This window comes from Phyllobates terribilis, unplaced genomic scaffold (genome assembly GCF_046119375.1).
Source record: "Phyllobates terribilis strain yellow unplaced genomic scaffold, ASM4611937v1 Scaffold_3__8_contigs__length_932513732, whole genome shotgun sequence".
Taxonomy (NCBI): Eukaryota; Metazoa; Chordata; class Amphibia; order Anura; family Dendrobatidae; genus Phyllobates; species Phyllobates terribilis.
Window position 1 is genome coordinate 448,831,328 of NW_027362763.1, and position 25,060 is coordinate 448,856,387.

Here is a 25,060-nt window from a genome sequence, read left to right on the forward strand (position 1 = left end):
TGAAATCAGTCTTCATGTAATGTTTGGCCCACTGGAGCCGTTTCTGCTTGTGTGAAGTGGATAGAGGAGGTCGACAGGATGGCGCATGCACAGCTGCAAACCTCTGAAGGACCCTGCATCTTGTTGTTCGGGGGACGTTGGAGGCACAAGCAGCTTCAAAAACTTGTCTGCTGCTATGACAAGGCTTTTTTGCCGCTGCTTTCAACCTGACATAATTGCCTGTAGGAAAGAGTCCTCAATTTGCCCTTATCAGCACGCACACGTGTGTACTGTGAATCAGCTACATACTTCTTGATTGCCAAGACACTTCATCCTGATCATCGCACAATGTTGATTGTAGTCATGCCTTGACCTAAACACTCCACAATTTGTTGCTTCTCAGCAGCCGACACATCCTTTTTCTTTCCCATTTTGGCAGAAAATGTAGGCTGCTTAATAATGTGAGAGAGCCTTCTTAAGTAGTCTTGCCTTTCATTGGACACACCTGCCAAACTAATTAGCACAGGTGTCTGCAATTGCTTACAGTGATATAAAGAGCCCTGACACACATCACCATCAATGAGTTTAACTGACAAACAAACAAATTCTTCCCTTATCACTCCTAAACACTTTTTGCATAATAATTTGGAACGCGGTGTACATGTGCTTTTCCACAAAACACCAGTGGTTCACGTAGTGAATCTTACAGTTCTAACTTGCCAACCGTGGTCTGTATGGAATTGTTCAATAAAGGGCCCAAAATTAAGATAACATAGATGGGAGAGGTCTCTATGAATAGGAATTCCTAAGTATTTGATACCCTGTGAGGGCCAGGCAAAGGGAAAGTTGGACTGGATGGAATCCTATATGGATTTAGGGAGGGAGACATCGAGGGCCTCAGACTTCGCTGCATTGATTTTAAAATTTTACCATGTAACAAAGTGATCTATTTCAGCCATAACAGCAGGGATGGATATATGTGATTGAGTGATATATACTAGGACATCATCAGCAAATAGAGAGCACTTGTACTCGGTGCCTCCCACCTCAATCCACCTAATATTGGGGTTATGGCGAATTGATGAGAGCAGGTGCTCCGTCACTAGGATGTATAAGAGAGGGGACAGAGGACATCCCTGCCTTGTCCCATTGGTGATTGTGAAAGGTGATGAAAATGTTCTGACGCACCCCCTGGGCCTTGGGACACCCGGAGCCGGACCCTTTTTGGTGGATGCTGGTGGTTGTAGTCTTCGTGGCGGCGACCCGGTTCCGTGGCTCAGGGCGGTCAAACCAGTAGCGGAACTATTTATGTGGTTTTGATGTTTAAATGTCCGACTACGCCACCCGTGGATTGCGGTCAGAGTGAACCGCCGCTACAGGGCAGACCGCTAAGGCTGGTGTTGTAGGTGCAGCAGAGCGTAGCATAACTCCCCACGGGAGGAGTATAGCCTCAGGGCAGTGTATGCGGAGGATGGGGGTGATGGTGCAGGGCAGCAGCAGTAACGACACGGAGTCAGTGATGCAGTTCAAGGCCTTTACTCACAGTTCTTATTATCCAGACCACGTCTGCAGGTAACGGCTGCCCACGTCGTACTGTGCTCACCAGGTGAGGGGCTCAGACAACTCCCAGATAACTTTGGAGCGCTTCACAGGACCCCCTTTGTGTGTCCTTTGTCTGGCCTTTCTTACCAACACTTCTGTCCGGCTGCCTCGGGCCTCCTCTTGGTAAACTTGGCGCCAGTTTCCCTGACCCTATGTGGTGCCTTCCTAGCGGGTGGAGCAAGGGGCTGCGCCACATAAAATGTCAGAGCCTCCGGTTTCTAGCTGAGGGTCGTTTCCTGCCTCCACTAGTTCGGGGACCGGTCTCCCCCTTTGGCCTGACCCCTCCACGCAGGTGGATTCGGGCGTGCGGTGGCGACTCGCCCGTCCGCACCCCTGGGATCCCTTCATTCCTCGTTCCTGGAGCCTTCTCCCTCTTGCAGGCCTGGGCCTCTGTTACTAGGCCCGCCTCCGGAGCAGAGCTCATGCAGAGCCCCTGCTCCCTGCCACTTCTGCTCAGACTTCTCTGCACTGAACTAAGATGGTGCCCACCTTTTATACTCCCTTCTCAATGCACCCAGGAACTGCTTCCTCCCTGCTCCTGCACTGCAGGGTTCCCCTTCCTCAGTGTTCCCTCCCCCCACTCCAGCCAGGGACAGGGACTGTCGTGCCCATCTCAGGGGCATATTGGTCGCCCTGCCCCACGGCAATGTGGTGTAATGCATGCAGGTGTCGGGTCCTGATCCACACTCCATCCTTATCTGAGAGTGAGATATCACACCTCTGGGTGAGGTGCAATACGTGTGTAGCAACCGAGCCCTCGGTGCTACAGTTCCATTTATCTTCAGCCTAGGTGACGTATTGTGATACAGGGCCGTGATTTTGGCTATAAAAGGGTCCCCTAGACCCCTACCCCAAGCTTTTTAAGAGAATCATATATGGCGTGCCAGGAGACTCTATGGAATGCTTTCTCAGCATCCAACGAGAGTATCTAATTACAAATTTTTAACTGCATCTAGCCCAGGAAATACTTTGTGCCTAGTAGCAGTGTCTGCTAGTCAGCGGATTATCCCGGCTGTTAAGCAAGCTACACCACCTGTAGTTTGGACACTTAATTTTTTCAAAGGAAATGCTTCGGGACCACGGGATACTCAGTGAAGAGCATCAGGAGGCACCCCAAGGCATAGGGGCTGGGACTGGCACTAGGATGCCTTGCGGTGGACAGCCGAGCTCGATCCTTATAAAAGCTTTTTAACTGCAGCAGCTTTAGTGGACGCTACTGGAGCTGGAATTACGCGGCTGCTGGCATGAGACTTGCCCTCCAATAGATCCTTGTAAATGGATTTAAAGTGTATTCATTCAAATTAGAGGGACAATTTAAATTAAAAAGCTTAGAGCTGCCTCCACCACAGGGGGGCTCTCTCGACCCACCAGCGGACAGGCACCAGTATTGGGAGAGGGGGGCTGGCCGTCAGGGTTCACCGCGGCTCTGGCACAAACCCGGCGACACGGAGGTGGCACGGGCAGGAGCGGACTGGCCGTCTCGGCTTCTCACTTTTTGGATTTTAGAAGGGCATGACATGCCTATATCTGTGTCTCCCCCTCCTTTTACTCCTCCACCTCTTTTCTTTTCGCATGACTATATGTACTTGTCACTTTTCCATGTGTTAGTTGTGTCTTCTGAGCAGTTTGTCAGCTTTTGGACACCTTTGAAGGTGTTTTCTATGTGTTTCTATGTGTTTTTGTTTGCCTGCCATTGGTTTTAACGGTGTTCGAAGGTGTTCGACGAACAGTTCGGCGAACACACGGGTGTTCGACGAACCGAACTCGAACACTACGGGGGTGGCTCAACACTACTCTTTACGCTGAAGCACAAAATCAGTATTAACAACTTAGACTCCTTAAGTATTCCTACACACATGGCATTTAATCACTCATCCTCAGAATAGGTAAACAATGCTTAAATTGGAAGCTGCAATGCCAAGAACACCGCCCCCACCAATCACCAGAACATGAATACATGGATCTTCAGCTCCCATTACTCCTCACTGATCTCAAATTAAATGGAGTGGTGTCACGATTAGTGTTGAGCCACCCCCGTAGTGTTCGGGTTCGGTTCGGTTCGTCGAACACCTTAGAACACCGTCGAACACCGTTAAAACCAATGGCAGGCAAACAAAAACACATAGAAACACATAGAAAACACCTTCAAAGGTGTCCAAAAGCTGACAAACTGCTCAGAAGACGCTTTCTTTAAAAAAGCCGGCCGGCAATTCAGCAGCGGCATACACCGGTACCCGACAATTTAGACAAGAAGGAATAGAGCCTCACACATAGATTAGATAGATAGAAACATGTCAGTCACATATATATGAAGTACAGTGACAGTGTTGCTTACTGTACTTGTCATTTAGTGTAAAGGATTTATTAAAAAATATAATAGTGTTTTCATGCACTGTCTCTTTAAAAAAGCCGGCCGGCAATTCAGCATCTGTACCCGACAATTTATAACAGACAGAATAGAGCTTCACACATAGATTAGATAGATAGAAACATGTCAGTCACATATATATGAAGTACAGTGATAGTGTTGGTTACTGTACTTGTCATTTAGTATTAAAATAAAGGATTTATTATTAAAAAAAATTGGCGTGGGGTTCCCCTTAATTTTAGTCTCTAGCGGAGGTTAAGCAGACAGCTGGGGCAGATGTTTGAAGCCTGGGAAGGGGGTAATACCCACGGAGCTTCCCAGGCTACTAATATGAGCCCCCAGCTGAATACATAGCCTTTACTAGCTATTAAAATGGGGGACCCCCCAAAAAAATGACGTGGGGTCCCCCCTAATTTAATAGCTAGCAAAGGCTAGGCAGACAGCTGGGGGCTAATATTAATAGCCCAGGAAGGGTGCCATGAATATTGGCCCCCTCCCAGGCTAGAAACACCAGCCGTCAGCCGCCCCAGAAATGGCGCATTCATAGGATGCGCCAATTCTGGCACTTAGCCTCGCTCTTCCACGCTGTCCTGTAGCGGTGGCAGGGGGTAATAGGGCTGGGGTTGATGTCAGCTTATAATGCCAGCTGACATCAAGCCCAGGTTAGTAATGGAGAGGCGTCTATAAGACACCCCCATTACTAACCCCATAGTCAAAGTTAAAAGAAAACACAAACACCCAGAATAAAGTCCTTTAATTGAAATAAAGACACAATCCTTTATTGTTCTAAATTAAACCATACTTACCATCACGCCCATTCCAGCTGAAGCCAACGATCTCCTGCAATAAAAGAAAAATAATAAAGCAACATCATCCTTACCTTTCCATGGTTCCCACGACAGCTTCAGCTCTGCTACATCGAGATGACAGGCTGGACCGCAGCAGAACGCTGCCATCCAGCCTGTCATCCCGCAGACACTGAGAAGCGCAGGCATGCTTGCGCTCTGCAGTGTCTGGCTGTGACGGCATAAAGATGAGACGAGTTCATGTCCAATGAACTCGGCGCACCTCATGCACGTCACTGACAGCGTGGGAAAATTCTCCTGCACTCAGCGCTTCAGCGTGAGAATTCTCCCACGCTGAAGCGCTGAGTGCAGGAGAATTCTCCCACGCTGTCAGTGACGTGCATAAGGTGAGCTCATGTCCAATGAACTCAGCTCACCTCCTGCACGTCACTGACAGCGTGGGAGAATTCTCCTGCACTCAGCGCTTCAGCGTGAGAATTCACCCACGCTGAAGCGCTGAGTGCAGGAGAATTTTCCCACGCTGTCAGTGACGTGCATAAGGTGAGCTCATGTCCAATGAACTCAGCTCACCTCCTGCACGTCACTGACCGCGTGGGAGAATTCTCCTGCACTCAGCGCTTCAGTGTGAGAATTCTCCCACGCTGAAGCGCTGAGTGCAGGAGAATTTTCCCACGCTGTCAGTGACGTGCATGAGGTGAGCCGAGTTCATTGGACATTAACTCGGCTCATCTGGATGCCCTCACAGAGAGACACTGTGGAGCGCAAGCAAGCCTGCGCTTCTCAGTGTCTGCGGGATGACAGGCTGGATGGCAGCGTTCTGCTGCGGTCCAGCCTGTCATCTCGATGTAGCAGAGCTGAAGCTGTCATGGGAACCATGGAAAGGTAAGGATGATGTTGCTTTATTATTTTTCTTTTATTTCAGGAGATCGTTGGCTTCAGCTGGAATGGGCGTGACGGTAAGTATGGTTTAATTTAGAACAATAAAGAATTGTGTGTTTATTTCAATTAAAGGACTTTTTTCTGGGTGTTGTGTTTTTTTTAAATACTTTACTAGAAATTCATGGTGGTCATGTCTAATTGGCGTGACCCCATGAATTTTGGGCTTAGGGCCAGCTGATAATGCCAAGCTGGCCCTAACCCCTTTATTACCCAGTGAGCCACCGCATCAGGGCCCTGGATGAGTTGGGTACAGCGCCAGAAGATGGCGCTTCTATGAACGCGCCATTTTCCGGGGTGGCTGCGGACTGCAATTTGCAGCGGGGGTGGCCCAGAAAGCTTGGGCCTCCCTGCGCTGCGGATTCCAGCCCCCAGCTGCCTAGTTGTACCTGGCTGGACACAAAAACAGGGCGAAGCCCCACGTCAATTTTTTTTTAATCATTTCATGAATTTCCTGAAATAATTTAAAAAAATTGAAGTGGGGCTTCGCACTATATTTGTGTCCAGCCAGGTACAGCAGGCAGGAATGGGCTGCCCCCAACCACCAGCTGCCTATTTGTACCTGGCCGGACACAACAATATAGGGAAGGCCTTTTTTTCTTAATTATTTCATGAATTTCATGAAATAATTAAAAAAAAAATACGTGGGGCTTCGCCCTATTTTTGTGTCCAGCCAGGTACAACTAGGCAGCTGGGGGCTGGAATCTGCAGCGCAGGGAGGCCCAAGCTTTCTGGGCCCCCCCGCTGCAAATTGCAGTCCGCAGCCACCCCGGAAAATGGCGCGTTCATAGAAGCGCCATCTTCTGGCGCTGTACCCAACTCATCCAGGGCCCTGGTGCGGTGGCTCACTGGGTAATAAAGGGGTTAGGGCCAGCTTGGTATTATCAGCTGGCCCCAAGCCCAAAATTCATGGGGTCACGCCAGTATTAGACATGACCGCCATGAATTTCTAGTAAAGTATTTAAAAAAAACACAACACCCAGAATAAAGTCCTTTAATTGAAATAAACACACAATTCTTTATTGTTCTAAATTAAACTATACTTACCATCACGCCCATTCCAGCTGAAGCCAACGATCTCCTGCAATAAAAGAAAAATAATAAACCAACCTCATCCTTACCTTTCCATGGTTCCCACGACAGCTTCAGCTCTGCTACATCGAGATGACAGGCTGGACCGCAGCAGAACGCTGCCATCCAGCCTGTCATGCCGCAGACACTGAGAAGAGCAGGCATGCTTGCGCTCCTCAGTGTCTCGCTGTGACGGCATCCAGATGAGCCGAGGTCATGTCCAATGAACTCGGCTCACCTCATGCACGTCACTGACAGCGTGGGAAAATTCTCACGCTGAAGTGCTGAGTGAAGGAGAATTCTCCCACGCTGTCAGTGACGTGCATGAGGTGAGCTCATGTCCAATGAACTCAGCTCACCTCATGCACCTCACTGACAGCGTGGGAAAATTCTCCTGCACTCAGCGCTTCAGCGTGAGAATTCTCCCACGCTGTAAGTGACGTGCATGAGGTGAGCCGAGTTCATTGGACATGACCTCGGCTCATCTTTATGCCGTCACAGAGAGACAATGTGGAGCGCAAGCAAGCCTGCTCTTCTCAGTGTCTGCGGGATGACAGGCTGGATGGCGGCGTTCTGCTGCGGTCCAGCCTGTCATCTCGATGTAGCAGAGCTGAAGCTGTCGTGGGAACCATGGAAAGGTAAGGATGAGGTTGCTTTATTATTTTATTTTTATTACAGGAGATCGTTGGCTTCAGCTGGAATGGGCGTGACGGTAAGTATGGTTTAATTTAGAACAATAAAGGATTGTGTCTTTATTTCAATTAAAGGACTTTATTCTGGGTGTTTGTGTTTTTTTTAACTTTGACTATGGGGTTAGTAATGGGGGTGTCTTATAGAAGCCTCTCCATTACTAACCTGGGCTTGATGTCAGCTGGCATTATAAGCTGACATCAACCCCAGCCCTATTACCCCCTGCCACCGCACCAGGGCAGCGTGGAAGAGCGAGGCTAAGTGCCAGAATTGGCGCATCCTATGAATGCGCCATTTCTGGGGCGGCTGACGGCTGGTGTTTCTAGCCTGGGAGGGGGCCAATATTCATGGCTCCCTTCCTGGGCTATTAATATCAGCCCCCAGCTGTCTGCCTAGCCTTTGCTAGCTATTAAATTAGGGGGGACCCCACGTCATTTTTTTGGGGGGGTCCCCCATTTTAATAGCTAGTAAAGGCTATGTATTCAGCTGGGGGCTGATATTAGTAGCCTGGGAAGCTCCGTGGGTATTACCCCCTTCCCAGGCTTCAAACATCTGCCCCAGCTGTCTGCTTAACCTCCGGTAGAGCCTAAAATTAAGGGGAACCCCACGCCAATTTTTTTAATAATAAATCCTTTATTTTAATACTAAATGACAAGTACAGTAACCAACACTATCACTGTACTTCATATATATGTGACTGACATGTTTCTATTTATCTAATCTATGTGTGAAGCTCTATTCTTTCGGTTCTAAATTGTCGGGTACCGGTTTATGCCGCTGCTGAATTGCCGGCTTTTCATGTTTCACTGTTCCCATCGATTTGGGCAATCACTGTAATGCCACAACCACCATGGCTGTGGCATTACAGTGAGTGGCAGACAATCCCTGCATGATTGGTGCTCTAAATAGCACCAGACATGCAGGACACGCTTTTGGTGCACGAACAGTTATCGAACAAAACCTCGAACAGTCGAATTTTTTGCAAATCGTTCGGGTTCGTCGAACAACTCGAACACCGCCCAAAACAGCTCGAATTTGAGATTGGCGAACAGTTCTAGTCGAACACCGCTCATCTCTAGTCACGATTCCACCCCTCAATGTGTCTGGGATGCAGTTACTGACAGCTCCGCCGTCCAATCTGGTGCAGGGGCGTGCTGAAACTGGCCAATCTGAGACTGGGAGGTTCTGGACTGCCTTTAGGTGTTCCCTTTCCCAGATAATTGCCCAGCTACTTAGTTGGGCTGTCAGTCCCAGATCTCTGCCAGACATATATTCAGCCCTGTGTGGTTTGTCTCTATGTGCCTTGTGTTCTGCTTGTGGATCTTTCGCTGCCTGACCTTGGACCTCATTCTGACCATCTGTTTTGCCTGCTCCCTTTGCTCTGATCAGCTTTCCTCCTGGTATTCTGACCTCAGGTCGTTACCTGACTACGCCTTTGTCTCTTCCCTCTGTTTAGGACGTACCCGCCTGGCTTTTGACCTCAGACTCGTTGACTACCCCGACTCTTGGCTTATCCGCGGGAAGTGACTCAGTCACAAATGGTATGATTGAGTATGCGTGCTTCCTCTCTATTTAATATAGGACTATAGCAGAAAGCCAAGTACACTGTATGGGCACTGAATGGAGCCAGCAGAGCGCATGTGCTACCATGCTGCTCAGCTTAGTGTCCCACTACAGTGAGGAAAATTAAGGGCTTGGGACACCAGTTCTGGAGATAAGAGATCAGGAAAGGGGATAAAAACCTCTACATAAAAAGTACAATTTATTTATGTGTACCGAAAACATGTCTCCAGTAAATTGACAGCTTTAGGTTTCTAGTAAATATTTTGAACAAATCACATCATTAATACTACACAGGGACAATAAGGTCACAGCAGAAGATAATTGTGAATACATTTACCAAGGTTTCATCATTGAGGCAAATCTTCAAATTTGCTTCCCTTTCTTTCATTCCAGACAGCGCTTCTGTTAACATATGTGTATGGGCAAGATTCTGTAAAAGAGACAGAAGTCGTCAAACGATCTGCAAAACAATTCTCTCAATGTTTGAAATGCAATCCTCCTTTTAAAAGGAGGTCATTAACATTTTTAGCTCTTTTTTTTTACCACTAGTTTGCCTGCAGTATGTAGTGGGCATTTGGGCTGCTGCTCCATACAACTCTGTGGTATTAAAAGGAAAAATAATTACAGCAATGCTAGCCTGATCTAGTTTATGGACAAGAGTAGTGCATGTAAATAGCTGTACTTGCCCGCTACACTAACACATGGAGCTACATATGAAGCCAGTTATGCCGGCAATTTGGGGACACACTCAGTCTGAACTGAGTGTAAGGGTATGGTCACACTAGCATATTAAACAAATAAATAAATAAAAAAATAAGTAAAAAAATCGGTCTTATTCTCATCAAGTAGAGTGGGATGATGTTTTCTCACTTGTCATCCGTGTGCTGTCCGCATACAATCCACTTTTTTACTCAGCAGCTATTGATCACTTACAGGACCATTTACAGTTTCCTGTCTTACAGAATTGCAATGTATGACATCCGATTTTTTTCTCGCACCCATCCGATTTCAGAGAGAAGTTACAGAATATTGCGATTTTTTTTTTGTCATGCCAAATACAGCTGAGAAAAAAAATCCGCAGATCTTCATTGCCTCATTGGATAACATTGGTCCGAGTGCAATCCCTTTTATCGCATAGCACTCGTCCAATTTATACAGTCCTGCTCATCGTTATTGGCACCCATGAAGTACATAATGTGGAATATCTCCTGAAAATAATTAATCAAGTGAAACAGTTTTTTATATAGAGCACTCGTGTTAAATACTAAAGAGCAAATGATAAACAATTTAAAACAAAAGACAAGGGGGAGGGAAAAATGGAAAACCTAAAGCTTGCTGTGACACTGGTATTGGCACCCTTTACATTTAGTATGGAAACACATTTTGTGGTAAATCACAAAAGAGATTCACCTGTGATTGTCGGTGCCCATGACTTCAGTGTTTTAAAATGCCACATGGTAGGCCCTAATCCTTTGTCACAATAGTGAAGACAAAGGAGATGTCCTGAGGACATCAGAACTGCTATTACTAGCAAACATAAGACTTCCAAAGGGTATAAGGCCATCTCCAAAGACTTTGGTATCCCTATTTCAACAGTGCGCAATGGTATTAAGAAAGTTGCCAAGCATGGAAACGTCAATAACCTCCTTGGACGTGGAGGAAAGAGGAAAATTGACAAGAGATGTCTTCGAAGGTTGGTGCGAATGGTGGAAAAAACACCACGTCAAACATCCAAAGACCAACCTGGAACAGTCTGGGGTATGGTTTCAACAATTACCATAAAGCCGCACACTAAACCAAGCAGAGCATTATGGGCGAAGGCCAAGGAAGAAACCATTGCTGAAGAAAAGAAATAAGAAGGAACGACTGATCTTTGCCAAAGAGTACCTTGACAAACCACAATCCTTCTAGGAAAATGTTCTGTGGACAGATGAAGCAAAAATACAGCGGTTTAGCAATAAAAAGCAACAGTTTGTTTGCAGACTGCGCAATGGAGCTTATAAGGAAAAGAACACCTTACCAATATTTACGTATGGTGGAGGATCCATAATGCTGTGGGCTTTGCTGCGTCTGGTACTGGAGGCCTTGACTGTATCACAGGAATCATGAAATCAGAGAATTATCAAGAGATTTTAGATTAAAATGTCTTACCTAGTGTAAGAAAACTTGGCTTGAGCCGAAGATCATGGGTCCTCCAGGAAGACAATGACCCAAACCACGCATCCAAAAGTACACAGGAATGGTTGAAAAACAAAAAAATGGACTGTTTTAAAATGACCAGCAATGAACCCTGACCTCAATCCCATTGAAAATCTTTGGGGTGAGCTGAAATCTGCCATTGGGAAGAAGAACCCTGCAAACATTCAAGAGCTTGAACAAACTGCAAAGGAGGAGTGGGAGAAAATTCAAGCTGAGAAGTGCAAGAAGCTTATAGATGGCTACAAGAAACGTTTGGAGGCTGTCATCAATGCCAAAGGGTGTGCAAACAAGTATTAATTTGGGGTGTCTTTATTGCTGCACATGATGTTTATTCTGTTTTTTCTTTGAAATTGCAACATGGAAGTGAAAAACAATGTTTTATTGTTGTATTACTTGGAACCACTAATTAAAAAATCCTGAGGATGTAACGTTGTACAATATGTTCAGAAATAAATGGAAATGTACCAGTCTATGAAAAAAATGAAGGGGTGCCAATAATGGTGAGCAGCACTGTATGCTAGTGTGAACGATCTCTAAAAACTAGGCTTTATCTGTTTAACAGTCTTCTGAATTCCCACAACACTATTTTTCACTATTTTTCAGAGACAGGAAACTCAAAAAAATAGTTTTATGTATCTGGTAAAGAAAAAAAAAATCCTAAAGTAGTAAATTTATAGAGGTTGTCACTTCTTGGACAACCCATTCTTAATCTAAATGTTTGGCTCCGATAAAATAAAAAAGTTCATCCTCCCTTCCATATTGGCGCAGTTCCAGTGGTGTTGGCACTAGCGGTCCCAGGGCTCCTATGCGATTGTTGTGACTTGTGACGCTGGCGCCCAATCAGCGCTGGCATCAGTGTTTCAGCCTTCAGACAAATCAAACATGAAGAGGAAGTCCGGGCTGCAGCTGATCCCGGACTTTCTCTTCATTGTCAATTCTGATTGGGCGCCGGCGTGACGAGTCACAAGAATAGCATGAGAGCCCTGTGAGAGTGAGTGCTGACACCACGGGAAAGGCACCAGCATGGGAGGGGAGTACAAGCTTTTTTATTTTATCGGGGCCAAGCGTTGGGGATGAGAAGTTGTTGTCCAAGTAGTGGACAACTTCTTTAAAGTTCTGATTAACTGCATAGGTTGAAAAAAATATCAGTCCATGAAATTCAACCCAGTTATACCCTCTCTATCACTACATTATAAGGCACAATGCTATTTGTAGTAAGAAAATCATCCAGCCCTTTTATAAAAGCGCTTATGGTATCAGCCATTACTACCTATTGTGGTAGAGCATTCCACAATCTGACTGCTCTGACTGTAAAGAACCCTTTCCCATTTAGAACCTGGAATAGCCTTTCCACCACATACTGTATAATTAATGCCCTGGGTCCTTCGTAAGCTCTGTTTAAGAAATAAATCACGTGCCATCATGGTCGAAAGTGTTGGCATCCTTGAAATTGTTCCAGAAAATGAAGTATTTCTTCTAGAAAATGATTGAAATTACACGTTTTGTTATACATGTTTATTTCCTTTGTGTGTATTGGAACAACAAAAAAAACAGAGAAAAAAAAGGCAAATTATACATAATTTCACACAAAATCAAAAATCGGCCAGACAAAATTGTTGGCACCCTCAACCAATGTGGTTGCACATAATTTGGAATAAATAACTGCAATCAATTACTTCCTATAACCATTAACAAGCTTCTTACACCTCTCAACTGGAATTTTGGACCATTCTTCTTTTGCAAACTGCTCCAGGTCTCTCATATTTTAAGGGTGCCTTCTGCCAACGCAGTTTTAAGATCTCTGCACAGGTGTTCAATGGGATTTAGATCTGGACTCATTGCTGACCACTTCATAACTCTCCAGCACTTAGTTTCCATCCATTTATGGGTGCTTCTTGAAGTATATTTGAGGTCATAGTCCTGCTTAAAGACCCATGACTAAAGGACACAAACCCAGCTTTCTGACATTGGGCACTACACTGCGACCCAAAATCCTTTGGTAATCTTCAGATTTCATGATGCATTGCACACAGTCAAGACACCCAGTACCACAGGCTGCAAAAAAAAAACATCTTTGAACCTCCACCATATTTGACTGTAGGTACAGCGTTCTTTTCTTTCTAAGCGTCATTCCGTTTTCAGTAAATAGTAGAGTGATGCGCTTTACCAAAAAACTCTATCTTGGTCTCTCATCTGTCCACAAGATGCTTTCCCAGAAGGATCTTAGCTTACTCATGTATATTTTGGCAAACTGCAATCTAAGAAAATCAGAAAGGGTACAGTAAATGTAACAGACCTATTAGAAACCTCTCAATATTAACAGACGTATGCAGCAGAGAGAAGGTATACAATAGAATAAATTAAAATATAACCTTTTAATTAGATTATATTAAAAAAGACCCGGGATATGAGGCCAATTGACAAAACAAAAAATGACACAACAATGTAATAAAGTGCTCAATATAAATAGTGCTACAGGAACAAAAAGGTTTGGTCTCACCAATTTTCAGAGACACTCTCTCATTTTTAGGCTTGTAAGGCTGAAGCAGAAAAGAGTATATGATATTGCTCAGTTGGGAAAAATTGGTGACACCAAACCTTTTTATACCTAAAGTACTAGGTTTATATTGGGCACTAGCACTTTATTACATTGTTGTGTCATATGTTGGTTTGTCAATTGGCCTCATATCCCGCTTCTTTGTTAATATAATCTAATTAAAAGTTGTATTTTAAATTTAATTCTATTGCCTACCTTCTACCTGCTGCATACAAAAGGCAATCTAGCTTTTTTTGTGTCTCTGTGTCAGCAGTGGGGTAGTCCTGGTTCTCCTATCATAGCGTTTCATTTCATTCAAATGTCGACAGATAGTTCACGCTGACACTGATGCACCCTGAGCCTGCAGAACAGCTTGAATTTCTTTGGAACTTGATTGGGGCTCTTAATCCACCATCCGGATTATCCTGTGTTGCAACCTTTCATCAATTTTTCTCTGCCGTCCACGTTCAAGGAGATTAGCTACCGTGCCATGGGTTGTAAACATCTTGATTATGTTTCGCAACGTACATAAAGGAACATCAAAATCTCTGGAGAAGGACTTGTAACTGAGATTGCTGATATTTTTCAACAAATTTGGTTCTGAAATCCTCAGACAGTTCTCTTCTCCTCTTTCGGTTCTCCATGCTTCGTGTGGCACACACGCACGCACACTGCAAAGCTTGAGTCAACTTCTTCCCTTTTTATCTGGTTTCAGGTGTGATTTTCATTTTGCCCACACCTGTCACTTGCCACTGGCAAGTTAGAATGAGGATCACATGCTTGAAACAAAAGCTGTTTACCCACATTTTTGGAAAGGTGCCAACTATTTTGTCCAGGTCATTTTTGGTGTTTTGTGTGAAATTATGTTCAATTTCCCTTTTTTTCTCTTTTTTTGTGTTGTTCCAATACACACAAAGGAAATAAACAGGTGTATAACAATCTTTTGCAATAATTTTTTGGAACAATGTCAAGGATGCCAATACTTTTGGCCTTGACTGTACATATGAGAACTTCTCTAAGGCATCTTTTTTCTGAGCTAAACCAGCACAACTTTTCTAAACCTCCCATCATAGTAGAGGCCTTCCATCCCATGGTCATCTTTAAAGGGAATAAATCACTAGATTTTACTACCCTGAGAGCAAGATAATGTAGAAGCAACCAGGGCTATGGAGTCGGTAAGCCAAACCTGCGACTCCGACTCCTCAATTTCCATGACACTGACTCCAACTCCGACTCCCTCATACATGGCTCATGTTTAAGTGATAAATTTACGGTAGGACAAATTTTTCTCAGCTAAAAGTCTAGATCCTTAGATCAGGAATAGGACAGACATTTATAGGACATTTCATAACTTTCCCAAATTCTTATGAAAAAATATTCCCCACAAACTGCATTGAACTACTGCACCCAATTTCTTATATATTGTCGGAGTCGGTCCATTTTATACCGACTCCACCAAAATGGGCACCATCTCAGACTCCACAGCCCTGGAAGCAACAACCCTGGTTCCAGTGATGTGTCACTTTCTGGCTGCTTGCTGTCATTTTGATAAAATCATTGTTTCATCTTCTGCAGATCTACCAGTTCTCTTAATTTTAAGTTCTGTATAACCCCACCCACACTACTGAATGACAGATTTCTGGATTTCTGTGAACATTGTACATGGATAGAAAGCTGCCAATCAGTGATGGGGGCGGAGTTACACAGAGTTCATGAATTTGCTCGACTACCTGGCAGCAGGGTTGGGAGTTCTCTAATGATAATCTCCTGCTGATAAAACAGTGATTTTATCAAAACTACACTAAATAAATCAGTAAGTGATACATCCCTGGAATCAGGGTCTCTCTAGATTATGCTGATCTCAGATTAAGTGGAAAAATCTGGTGAAAGGTTCCCTTTAAACTGATTCAACTTCTCAATATACTTTTTAGAATGTGGAGCCCAAAACTGAATCCCATATTCTGTGTGTCCTTACAAGGAATATATATAGGGGTAATAATACATTGCTATTATGAGTTTTTAGCTCTTTCTTTAATAAACCCTAAAATCTTGTTTGCTTTTGCAGCTGCTGCTTGACTCTGGGTACTGCTGCTCAGCTTTCTTGTAACCTGAATACTCAAGTACTTCTGTTCTGTGGTCCCGAGTATATTCCCATTTAGATGCAGCAATATAATTACTCCAGCCTAGGTGCATTACTCTACATTAAACCTCATCTGCCATGTGTTTGCCTATGCAGACATTTTATCTAGACAGTCCTGTAACATATGGTTAAGATCAGTTTTTACTATCGTGCATAGTTTTATTCATCAGCAAAGACTTACACACACTCTCAATCCCACTGGCGACCATGCTTCTTCACGTTTGCTAAAAGATGGTACGAGTGTAGTCAGTGTTTTGGATCTGATTTTCATCAGTGTTCGGGCAGTGTCTGCTTCTACCAGTGTTTCATCAGTGATTTTCACATATGGATAAAGAAATTACCTACAAAGCTTCTCCTATTCATTATAATATTAATCATGGACAGAGCATGGGTCGTACAGTGATACCAACCATGTGCTGTCTATGACTTTCACGGACCCATAGACTTGTATTGATACTTTTCACCTGTGATGCTGGTAAAAAAAAAAAAAACAGACTAGTCTCCGTGATTTTTTTTAAGTACACATGGTCCGCAAAAAAACATGGTCACGTGAACAGCCCCATAGACTATAATGGTTACATGCTCTATCGGTGAAAATCATGGATAAAACAAGTGAAAAATAGACATCTGAATGAGAATAAAAAGAGACTAAAAACAATTAATCCTTGTGGTACTCACCCCATTGCGGACTTTAGCCTAGTTAGACAATGTACCACTTACAACTCTTTATTCCCTTGTCCCTAAGGCCTCATTCAGACGCACATGTTAGGTGTTTTTCACTGAAAGAACATGTAATCTTTATAATCTATTGAGTGGTTTATATATCAGTGTTTTGGGTTTTTTTTGCAGACAGTATACCTATTTTTGATCCATGTCATAGATCATACTGCCTGAGGAGTCCGTGTATAATCACCAACAGCAAACATTGCAATCAATGTGGTGTTCATTTTTAACATTATAATGTATAGGAGAAGCTTTTATTTTTTTATTTGCTTATAGATCGCAATTTATTCTGCAGCACTTTATAGACAGACCATGTCATCATCACTGTCACCATTTATATTCCCCATCAGAATATCTATGAAGTGTGGGAGAAAACGTGGAGGAAACCCACGCAAACATGGGGAGTAAATACAAACTCCTTTGCAAAATTTTTTTTTGCAGATTTGCACTTACTTCCTCACAGAAACCCGGCATGCTGGTTAGACACGAATGGTAGTTTAAAAGTAACAATGTATCACTTTTACTATGCACATCTCTAACAGTTCATACGAAAAGGTTTCCCATACGATTACATTGAATGTTCATGTTGAAAAAGATGGATTACCGGTATTTTTTTGATGTAGAAAGAAAGGTTTAGTCAGCTGGCAAAATAACATTTCCAGGAAGGATTTTCAATTGTAAGAATTAATTAGCAACCTGGTCATGAAGACGACCTAAAGAATAGCACTGTGGAAGGCTGAATAGAGGTTTCTCCCAGGATCGTACTAACTAGGTACTCTAGCACTTGCCACAATCACAGATAGGCACAAACCAGGCCACGTAGGCACATTAAATCCTGCGCCCCTCGTTATCTGCATGAGTCCTACATGATTAAGTGCACAGGACTCCTGCGCTAATCTTACCTCTGCCCACACAATGGTTTCAAGTGTGCCTATGCTTCCCATTTCATTGCTCGCTAGAAAGGAATTTGCTCATTTAAGACATCCAGAACAAGTAGGCATCTTCATCTTGATTCAACATGCATTGATTGATGTAAGGAAGAAAAGGTCACCCTAAACAGCATAATGCATATCCTACGTAACAGAACTACAAATTCATGTAACACTTTATTTTCCTTTTTTACTGTAACTTTTATTTAGGATTTTACAAGAATAATACAAACTCAATAAAAAAGTTAATGTTAGTGTGCAATGTTCTGAACTCTCAATAATATGTATAATTCAATGTTTAATAAAAATAAAAGATGAGAATGGGGTAGAGTGTGTGTGTGGGGGGGGGATACTACAAAACAAAAGATAAATAATGAGGGGAGTGTTAGGTCAAAAGGGATCAAGGTTGTGACTCCATCAGGGGTCTAGCAGGATGGTTATGGCATCAGACGTCCCATGGATCCCTGATCTGCACTAATGTTCTCCAATGCGTTGTTGAGGGAGGCCGTAAGGTGCTCCAATGAGCAAACGTCTTCAGTTGCTCATATAGATCTAGACAAAATAGAGGGGAGGCTCTTTGTTTCCAAGCTCTTCCTATCAGACTTTTTGGCTGTGCAGATGTATAGGCATAGCTTGGCTGACTTCTTTCCCAGTTCCCTGGGGTAAAATATCTACATGCCATGGAAGCTTTTCAGGATATCAACATGCAATCCTACATAATATACATGTCCTTCTGTAACATCAAGGCTTCAGTTTCTGATTTAAAGTGCGTTCTCCACATTTGGGGCTAATTTTCTTCTTTTACTTAAATGCATATATTTTGGGCTAAGAATCATTTTTGCAATTGGGTTTAATAGAAATTGGCACTGTTTGTCTTTAAGAGCCTCTATATTTGCTATTGCTGGGCTGTAAAATGAGTCAACCGACAATCCGTCAGGAAGTTCATTCTGACTGGGAGTTTGTAATTCTTTAATCGCTCTTTTCCTGAGCTTGTTTTTCACAGGTAGCACTCGTGCTTATAATAACCAAATGATCCACGCAAAATTGCGGAGACATGTCCGATATTGCTCAGAGTGTCAGATCAAATTCAGCAATGCAAGCCTATGGGTCTGGGAAAAAAAAATTAGACAGTAGTTGGATGCTATCCAACTGCAATCTGATTTTAACCAACTATTACACAGGAGAAACTTATTTTTTACATGAGAGGAAAACTGATGAAAACCTGACAAAACTCACTGCTGAAACTTCATCCGTTTTTTTTTGTGCGCAAAAAAAAAAACTGACGTCTGAGCTTTTTTTTGGGGGACTGTAAAAGCCCATAATTTGTAGGCCAGTGGCAATCCAGAAATCAGAGAGGAGGCAGAAAATAATCGAACTTTACACCAGTACATTTATAAATGATAAAATCCAGGAAAGATTCCCTTTTTGGCGGTTGTTCAAGCACTCACCTGCATCACCGCATTAAAGAAACAAGTGTTGCCCAAGTTTGTTATCCCTTTCACAGGGACAGACGTAATATGAAGCTCTGATTTCTCTCTAATAATTTCACCACTTTGTTCTTGCAAGCGAATGATCTTTGAGGAGGAACCTGAAAGTAAAACAGAACTTTCTTATGGGTGAATACACAGATAAATACGTAAAGCCCTGTTCACATATGCTATAATAATAGACTCTGGCTGGCAACATATGCAGGTCTTCTGCATGTCCAACACCACCCCACTACATCACGTGCAAAAATCTCAGGCAAGGCTGCCTGGAATACCCCAATTATACATAGCTTTGTGGGATAATTATATGGAGACTTTTTATTTTGTTCATAAGAAGATTCCTATAAATGTAAATAAATTCATACAAAAGCTTTAAAATGTTTACCGCTTTCTTTAAATGGACGCATTAAGGGATTGCCTGTTTCCTAGGCAGTCAGTTGCAGGGGAAGCACAGATAGAGTAGGCCCGGGACGAGAACAGTGTTGCCAGGAAGATGGGCATGGTGACACCCATGTGCTGTGCCTATAGGAGAGTCAGTTAGCTGGTGAGAACGTTAGGCTCAAAGCCAGATCCACTTGGCAGAATGGCTGTGTGTTGGAAGCAGATACTGGCTTGGACATCGGGAAAGGTCCCCCCCCCCCCCCCGAAGAAGCGGAACGCGAAACGCGCATTGGGGCTGTCCTTTTCCCTCCAGTGACAAGGTTGTATTGCTTCCTTCCCTGATTTCTGTTCATTTGAATCGCCTTTTGTGTATCTACTCTAATCCTTTCATTTCTTCATGACTGACACTGGTCTTTATTGTTTGGCATCACTGCCGTGATTGATATCCTCTTATTGTGATTAGTACTATTTAGGGCTTGGGGTTAATTTTGAAGCTTTCTTCTCTGGACTTACTATAGCCCTGTTCTAGTTATCTCCTTTTCCATTACTAAAACAACCATCTGTAGCCCTAGAAAACTGCGTCTTACCACTTGGTTTTATAAGAAAAACATACACAGTTTGTTTTTTGCATTTTTTTGGAGATTTATTAATAAAGCACTAAGCACAAGTCACCTTATATATTGGGCTATCTGATGTGTTATACATGAATGTGGCTATATATTTATGTTTGTGTTATTATATATACTGATTGTCACTGTGGGTACCTTCATATTTTACTTCTCTATGTATTTTTACTAGAATTCTTTTAAAAACAATTTTTGAATAAACTTAAATTTTATTTGCATTTATACTTCCTTGTCTCGATTGGATATTCCTTAGATGAGTGGCAGCCCTCAATTGGCCAACAGATATCCCTCCCAACTCTCTCTCCCCAAAAGACATGAATGCTCAGTTTGGTTGATCAGGCTAATAAATTCTAATCATCCGATCCCTATCCTCCCCGACATCATCTGGGAGGGCAGAGTCTTAAAAATGCCAATTGGATAGTGAACCAATCTGGCTGACTTATCAGTGTGTATGGGAGCTTTAAGTTGATCATACTATATTTACATGTAGTTTGTGAAATATGTATATTTTCTAACTAAATATAGTCATCATTATTTGCTCATTTTCAAGCCTTGTTAACCTAAAAATAGAAGTACTTATGGTAATTCATACGTACACTGAATGAAGGGAATCTGTCAGCAGGTTTTTGCTACCTCATCTGAGAGCAGTGTAATGCAGGTAAAGAGAAGCTGAATCCAGCGATGTATCACTTAGATGACTGGGTGCAGCCGCTCTCACACAAGCAGAGTTTTTAAATTTACAATGCAGCAGAGCGGAGAAAGCTAACCCCACCCACACCAGGCTCTGTATATACAATGTCCATAGACGGTGAGCTGCTTATCACAGAGGGGAGCAGAGTTGGACTCTGCTATGTCTGAGAAATGATAAGCTTCTGGTGCCAAAACAATCACAGCAAATAAACAAGAGGACCAAGCTTGATAAGAGAGGCATCTCTGAAATCTGTGTTTTAACCCCTACCTCATGGGGTCTTCAGATTACATAGCAAATTCCTGCTGACAGATTCCCTTTATTAGCATGGCATTGTTATTTGATCAGATTATTATCAGGCTTGACTTGGTTGACTACACACATTCCACGTAAACCACCAATATATGAATTTTATTGCATGGTTTCAGGTAAAGACAGAGCAGTTCACATTATTTTATAGATGTATTTTACTTTAGTATTATTCTGCCATTAACGATAGGTAGACATAGCAGAGAATACACCAGTGACATCTGGAAACATCACAGCATCTGGAGCACCAGATGTCCCTGCTTCTACTGTGCCAGCAGAATATCATGGATGGTTATGTGGACAAAGGAGCAGCGCGTACAGCAATCTGTATATGATACATTATGGTTTGTGGAAAGATGCAGAAAAAGGAGGGTCAGTATAAAGGACATCTAGATTAAGAGCTTGTTCACATGCTGCATTTTTGCCAATTGCAGTGCTTTACTGTGCCATCAAAGTGAATGAGATTTCGGAAATATCATGCACATGCTGCTAATTTTTTCCTTGCGTATTTGAACCATTAAAACATGTTTTTCCCTACCTGCAGCATGTCAAATCTTTCAGTGTTTTTCACCCATTCAAATGAATGGTGGGGGGTAGTGGGGACATGTAAAAACGGGCATATTTTATGTAGCGTTTTTCCTGCCAAAACTGTTTTTTGCTGCTGAAAAATCTGCAGCAAACACTCAAGGTGCGCACATAGCACTTAGGCAGTATAGGTTATAGTGTTTGTAGAACTCTGAGGGCACCTTGCATCTACCCTGTATACATCTATGGTGGTCTATGCTTCTTTGGGGTTGCATAGGTTTCCATACATTACAAAATATTACACTGTACTACATCCCTTTATGAAGACAAAAATTGATGAAAGTAGAAAACAAACTAAAAAGAACATACAAGCTTTTTAATATGAAAAAAATAACATAAAAAACACAACCAGTGGAGACTAACTAGTATTTCTCTTCCAATATATTACATATGCACATTTATTCAATTGTTGGAAATGTGGACATTTGAGCCACAGTCTCATTAACTTATAGCCTAGAGATAACACGGAAATTAAGATATTCCTTGCAGTCTCCAATTGCACTGGCAACTTCCTTGCTGTCGTTATCATTGCACTAAATAAGAACATTAGTGACATATTCAGACTAGGAAAATATTGATTAGTACAGCATGTCAATGCAAACGAGTTATGGACTTAATAAATGCCAGGAATGGTGACTCCTGAAATGTAGATTTCTGACATATGAGCTCACATTTGCACTAATGAGTTAAAGAGAGAGTCTCATTAAAGTGTTCTGGGGACATGGCAGGGACCAATTTACGTTAATAGAATGTTTATGCCAAAGGTTCTGCTGCATTGAAGAGCAGAGGGAAGGAGCCTCCTCCACGGGGAGTTCTCCTGAATTCCCTACATCAACCAAAGACAAATGCGTAATTAAAGTTCCAAAAAGATACACTTAATTAAAGAGGAATAAAACAAGACTGACAAGTCGCACAAAATATTTTCCGCCACACTGATCAGATCCGGCTGTCCAGCCAGACACATTTTCCCAGGTTACAGCTGCATCTCCAGAATACCGTTTTAAAAAGGTGCACTAGAATCTGGAACAGATTATTATTACAAAGCCGCATAGTTGCTGCCGGTATGCAGCATAAAAATGTGTTTTTACAAAAAAATAAAACAGTTTCAACTACTTTAAAAAGCAGAGAATTACAAGTAAAAATCCCTTTTTAACTAATGAATGGAAAATAAAGAAGCACTTCCCATCAAAATGTTTATCCTCTCAATGTATTGCAGTCATCATATTATACAGTGCTGTATACTTACAATTGCTCATTTTCCCTTTCTACTCAGCTAATTTGTCTGTTTTCTATTAGGTCGATGACATCACATGATTAAAAACTGACTAGCTGAATTTTTCTAAGTTCTATGTAGAAACAGGAGGTCAATTTTCCCTGGATCACTCAATCACTGCAAAAGTCCCTGGCAGGGGGAGGATGGAGCAGCTGGGTCAGGAGCTGAAGAGAGGAATGATAAAAGAAGGGACAAGACACTTCCTGTTTCTTCATAGAGCAGAGAAAAGAGAAGAATTAGCTGGGTAGAAAGGCAAAACGAGCAATTGTAAGTGCACACTGCTATATAATATGTTGATTACAATATATTAAGAGGATAAAAACCTTGATACAAGTGCTTCTTTAATTATTGCTATTTTTGGTAATAACATGGTAAAGCAGATCTGTCACCAGGATCACAATACAAGCCGACAACATTATTATGAAGATCTCTTGGACCCTTTAAGGCTGATGTACTTACTTTGAAATGGACATGCGAGAATGGCTGCATAATCTTATTTATTTTAAACTTTCCCCCTTCCTCTATCCTCTTGTATTTTATGCGTTTAGCTGAGTAGGACTTATAGACTCCACTGTTTAATATCAGGATTATACAGCCATCTGACGTGGATTCTAAAAGTAAAAACATCAGGTCTAAGAGATCTATACAATAATATAAGCAACATGTATTGTAAAATCATGGTGGTGGATCAGTTTAAAAAAATATGTGGGATTCTGAAAGAGAAACAAAACACACCCACACACAAAAAAAGACATGTTATATCTCACCATATAAATGGGACAAAGTATTATGCAATAAACCTTTTAGTGCACATTTGTAAGGGTATGTGCCCACGATGCAGATTTGAAGCAGAAATTTCCTAAGAGTTTTTGTCTCTCCTTGCCAGAAAAAACGTATGCGTTTTTGACATGTTTTTTGAAGCGTTTTTGAGCATCAATGAATGATTTTTGGAGCTAAATAAAGTTGGTGGGACATTGCTTAAGCCCTTGGATTACCATAAGAACTGGGGTGAGTATATAGGTTCATTTAAATGATTAAAGAATGGGTCTGTTGTATTTCAAATAAAGTGTTTACACTGTGTCTGTGTGTTTCTTTACTTGGTTTGGTCATTAAAAGGTCTGATTGACACCTTGATATCACCAAACAAAACAGCTGGGTGTCAGCTAGTCCCATTCACCCAATCTTCATTAGCATTTCTATTCACGGAATTTATGCGACTGCTGTGAGCTGTTTTTTTTTTTTTTAGCCTGGGAATATGCCGCTAGGCAAACATTTTCCCTGGACATAATTAACATCTCACAGCAGGTTCGTTAGCCCCTACGTCCCCCCTCCCCGATCAGCACTCAGCAGCGCTTTGAAGACAACGTATTTATGTTGTGTCTAAAACGTGGAGTTATAATGTCGCACTTTTGTTGTCGGTACATGTGAAACCACCGCATATAATGACACTTCAATCGGTCAAAATCTGCAGCAAAGACTGGTGTGTCCGCTACAGAAGTTGACACGCTGCGGGTGAGTTTGGGTACGTCGCCGCTGCAGGTTTGACGCTATGTGTTTATACAGCATCAAACCCGCAGCGTCCAGATGTTACAGCAGTGGATGGGATCTCTAGAAATTCCATGTCCGCTATGCGTGCATCTGAGGCTGCGAATTACCCGCGGACACGGACATGAGGCGCGGCTTTCAGGACTGCAGCATGTCAAATTCTCTTGCGGAGTCGCTAGTCTCCGCAACAGAAATTTGACCACTAGAAAGTATTGAATGCGATAAATCCGCATGGTTCAGTGAACACATGTGGATTTACCTGCGTCCCATAGAATGCAACGTTTTGGACGCAGCAAAAATATGCTTCCAAAGCAATGCTACGTCCGGTTCGTGGGCACAGAGCCTTAAAAAAAGGTGTGGGCTCCAGCGTCATTTTTATAACCAGCAGAGGGAAAGCCAACTGCTGGAAAAATGTTCTCTGGCTATTAATAACAGCCCACAGCTGTTTGCTTAGCCTTTACTGGCTAGATTACAGGGGGACGCAGAAAAAAATTGACGTAGTGTCCCCCTATAAAATCTAACCAGAAAAGGCTAAACAGACAGCTGCGGGCTGATATTAATAGCCAGGGAAGGGGCCAAGGATACTAGCCCCCGTCCGCGGCTAATAATATCACCCCTCAGCAG

General features: G+C 42.7%; 1 protein-coding gene across 2 annotated transcripts in view; it reads right to left on the minus strand.

Annotated features, from left to right (window-relative positions):
- The window catches only part of USP45 (ubiquitin specific peptidase 45), a 142,575-nt gene that overhangs the window by 74,913 nt on the left and 42,602 nt on the right, over positions 1 to 25,060 (minus strand). For both annotated transcript variants that reach the window (XM_073675755.1, XM_073675754.1), the window contains exons 6-7: positions 18,991 to 19,130; positions 9,353 to 9,445 (exon numbers count right to left, since the gene is read on the minus strand). In XM_073675755.1, the coding sequence (XP_073531856.1) occupies positions 9,353 to 9,445; positions 18,991 to 19,130 (233 nt within the window). The remainder of the gene's footprint in view (positions 1 to 9,352; positions 9,446 to 18,990; positions 19,131 to 25,060) is intronic.